Here is a 3,972-nt window from a genome sequence, read left to right as displayed (position 1 = left end):
AAATAGGGATAATTTTAATTTGAATCTTAATTAACTATACAGCGACAAATATTTGGTTTTTAATTGGTTTTATGGGGAATGGCGTTTGTGTGTTTTAATATGCTGTGAGCCGCCCTGAGTCCTATAGGGAGAAGGGCGGCATATAAGTTTAAATAATAATAATAATAATAATAATAATAATAATAATAATAATAATAATTTCAACCCTGAGCTCCAAATTCTCCTCTATTCATTTTGTGGCTCTTTGAGGATTTTATGAAACTGACACAGTGTTAGTAAAGAAAACCCGGGCGTGTAACGACCTTTTCAGACCCGTCTTAATTCCTCCAGAGGAGACGCTGCTTATTCTTCTGCTGCCTCGAAGGCTTCCCGGGAGGGGTGTGCAAGATGGCTTCTGAACAAATGGGGCAAAGCTGCCCTCTCGTTTCCCTGGTTCCCTGGCTTTCGAGCATTAGCGCAAAGGCTTTCTTGGCTATAAAAAAGCAGAATAGCTGATACCTAAATCAGCTTTATTTTTATTGACATAGCAGGTCCATCCGTAAATATCCCTGGCCTTTCTCCGTCTGGCTTCCCTTGTTTCCTATCTTGGCGCGGCGAGGACGACAACGGCTGCGTTCTCCAGGGCGAAAGGAGACAGGCGTTGTGTTTTGTGCTTTTTTTTTATCGCACAGGTATAACCTGGAGTCCAGAGAATGGATGACCCTGGGCGGTTCTGTGAACACCGTGGGGATCAGATACGGCCATTCGATAGCCTTACACGAAGTAAGTGGCTTTTTTTGTTTTAATTTTACATCCTTGAGACTTTTCTAACTTGGCTCGGCTCTGAAACCTGGCTTCGATCGAAGTGATGGAGGTAGTCCTCATGTTACGACAGTGTCTTTGAAGTCCCAACGGCCCTGAACCTGTCACGGTTCCGATAGACAAAACCCTTGAAAAGAACTTTGAGGCAAGGATTTCTTCCTTAAAGAACATTTTATTTAGGAAACAAGACATGGGCACGTACAAAGGTGAACCCAAGACTAAAATCCCGTCCCTCGGGCTGCAAAGTTAAAAAAATTGCAATTCCCATCCCAATTTGCTGTCATAAACCACACTCACCAATTGTTTCGAAAGGCCGCCGGCTCTCCTCCCAGCACTTTAGCCTGCCAAAATGTTAATCAGCATTGACTTTGGTTCTCACAGACAGAAGCTGTTTTGGCTAACTGAAAACTACACCTCCCCTCCTTTCTCCTTTAGCTGAAATCTCAGAAATTAATATTGGGTATGTCTAGTTCACGGTTAGGCAACCTTGGCTCTTTTATGACTTCAACTCCCAGAATTCCTGAGCCAGCATGGCTCAGCTTGGAAGCCTCTCCCTTTCCCCTCAGCATGGCTGGCTCAGGAATTCTGGAAGTTGAAGTCCACCAGTCATAAAAGAGCCAAGGTTGCCTACCACTGGCCTAGTTTAATGAAGAGAAGGATGAGGGGTGACAGGATAGCAGTCTTCCAGTATCTCAGGGGCTGCCCCAAAGAAGAGGGAGTCAAGCTATTCTCCAAGGCACCTGAAGGCAGGACAAGAAGCAACGGATGGAAACTAATCAAGGAGAGAAGCAACCTGGAATTAAGGAGAAACTTCCTGATAGTTAGAACAATTAGCCAGTGGAACAACCTGCCTCCAGAAGTTGTGAATGCTCCAACACTGGAAGTTTTTAAGAAGAGACTGGACAGCACTTTGTCCGAAATGGGTATAGGGTTTCCTGCCTGAGCAGGGGGTTGGACTCGATGACCTCCAAGGTCCCTTCCAACTATTATTATTATTATTATTATTATTATTATTATTATTATTATTATTATTATTATTATTATTATTATTATTATTATTATTATTATTATTATTATTATTAATGTGGCAACGAAGACAAAAATGAAAATGGCTTCAGTTCTGTTTGACAACGGGGACTCGGGGACCATTATTGATCACAACTCCTAGCAACATCCCCCTATGGCAGGGGCAGGCAACCTTGGCTCTTTTATGACTCGTGGACTTCAACTCCCAGAATTCCTGAGCCAGCCATGCTGAGGGGAAAGGGAGAGGCTTCCAAGCTGAGCCATGCTGGCTCAGGGATTCTGGGAGTTGAAGTCCTCAAGTCATGAAAGGGCCATAGTTCCCCCAGGCTGGCTCAGGAATTCTGGGAGTTGAAGTCGACGAGTCATAAAAGAACCAAGGTGGCCTACCCCTGTCCTATGGTCACCTGATCAAAGTTCCCATGCCGGGCAAATGACTCACATTCACGACGGTCACCGTGTCCCTGGATCGCGCGATCTCCTTTTGCGGCCTGACAAGCGAAGCTAACGGGGGAAGAAGCCAGGTCCCTTAGCCAGCGTGTGGGTAACTTAACCCCGGCAGGGATTCACTTTACAACTGCGGCGAGAAAGGTTATAAAATGGGGTTGAAGCTCCCTTTTCTAAATGTCTCTCTTAGCGACCCACATTTTTGGGTTCCGCTGCGGTTGTACTTTGAGGGACTTGTTATCACAAGACCCTTTGCTGGTTTCGCCCAGGTGGTTGGAGAAATTGGGCAGATACAAGGTTGCACCCATTCATTTAATGACCGTTCAGAGTTACAACGCTGAAAAAAAGTGACTTAGGACCATTTTTTACACTTAACGACCGCCGTAGCATCTCTGTGGCCACACGATCAACATTCAGCCGCTTGGCAGCTGACTCCTATTTACGACGGTCGCCGCGTCCCTCGGGGTCACGTGATCTCCCTTTGCGACCTCAATGGGGGAAGCCTGATTCGCTTAACGACCGTGTTCCTGACTTAACTGCAGCGATTCACTTAGCCACCATGGCGAGGAAGGTCGTAAAATGGGGGCAAGCCTCGCTTAACAACCATCTCCCTTAACAACCAAAATTTGGGGCTCCCTTGTGCTTGCAAGTCAAGGACTCCCTCTCCTAGTGGAGAGGCCAGAGGGAACTCTTAACGCGTCTGTCAATATCCTTCCTCTTTCTTCTAGAGCGTATATATTTAATTTGACATATATTAACTGCAGCAAGAATTGTATTTGCTCAATATTGGAAAAAGGAAGATCGACCAGCGGAGGAAGTGTGAATTAAAAAAATCTGAAGAGTGTGCAGAAATGGATCTTTTGACATTGAAAAGGAAAGAGTAATAATAATAATAATAATAATAATAATAATAATAATAATAATAATAATAATAATAATAATAATAATAATAATAATAATAAAGTTGGAAGGGATCTTGGAGGTCATCTAGTCCAACCCCCTGCTCAGGCAGGAAACCCTATACCATTTCAGACAAAAGGCTGTCCAGTCTCTTCTTAAAAAATTCCATCGTGGTGACCAAAATTGGATGCCGTATTCCAAGTGTGGCCTTACCAAGGTCTTGTAAAGTGGTATTAACGCTTCAAGTGATCTTGATCCTATCGCTCTGTTAATGCAGCCTAGCACTGTGTTGTCCTTTTTGGCAGCTGCAGCACACGGCTGGCTCCTATTTAAGGGATCGTCCACTAGGACTCCGAGAAGATTCAGTTTATTTTAGAACATGGGGTACTTTTTATTATTGGCTAGAAAAACGAGGTAGAGAGAAAGGAACTGGATACGTATTAGTAAACTAGACAGTGAAACCCAGACAATATGTTGCTGGTACTATTTTAAGCACTTGTGATTATAAAAAATAATTGTCTGTCTGTCTGTCTGTCTGTCTGTCTGTCTGTCTGTCTGTCTGTCTGTCTGTCTGTCTGTCTGTCTGTCTGTCTATCTATCTATCTATCTATCTATCTATCTATCTATCTATCTATCTATCTATCTATCTATCTATCTATCATCTGTCTGTCTGTATATATATAAAAATATCTATAAATATCCTCTCTCTTTCTTCCAGAACAAAATCTACATGTACGGAGGCAAGGTAGACGAGAGCGGCAACGTAACCAGTCAGCTCTGGCTGTTCCACATCTCCAACCA

At 43.6% G+C, this 3,972-nt stretch overlaps 1 protein-coding gene across 1 annotated transcript in view; it reads left to right on the top strand.

Annotated features, from left to right (window-relative positions):
- The window catches only part of ATRN (attractin), a gene marked incomplete at both ends in the record, with an annotated part of 93,109 nt that overhangs the window by 7,034 nt on the left and 82,103 nt on the right, over positions 1-3,972 (top strand). Inside the window, 2 exons of the mRNA XM_015828296.1 lie at positions 672-762; positions 3,890-3,971. Coding sequence (XP_015683782.1) covers positions 672-762; positions 3,890-3,971 — 173 coding nt within the window. The remainder of the gene's footprint in view (positions 1-671; positions 763-3,889; position 3,972) is intronic.

This window comes from Protobothrops mucrosquamatus, unplaced genomic scaffold, assembly GCF_001527695.2.
Source record: "Protobothrops mucrosquamatus isolate PMUCROS unplaced genomic scaffold, P.Mucros_1.0 scaffold4387, whole genome shotgun sequence".
NCBI lineage: Eukaryota > Metazoa > Chordata > Lepidosauria > Squamata > Viperidae > Protobothrops > Protobothrops mucrosquamatus.
Note: the sequence above shows the minus strand (reverse complement) of the source record. Positions and strands in the feature narration are given on the sequence as shown.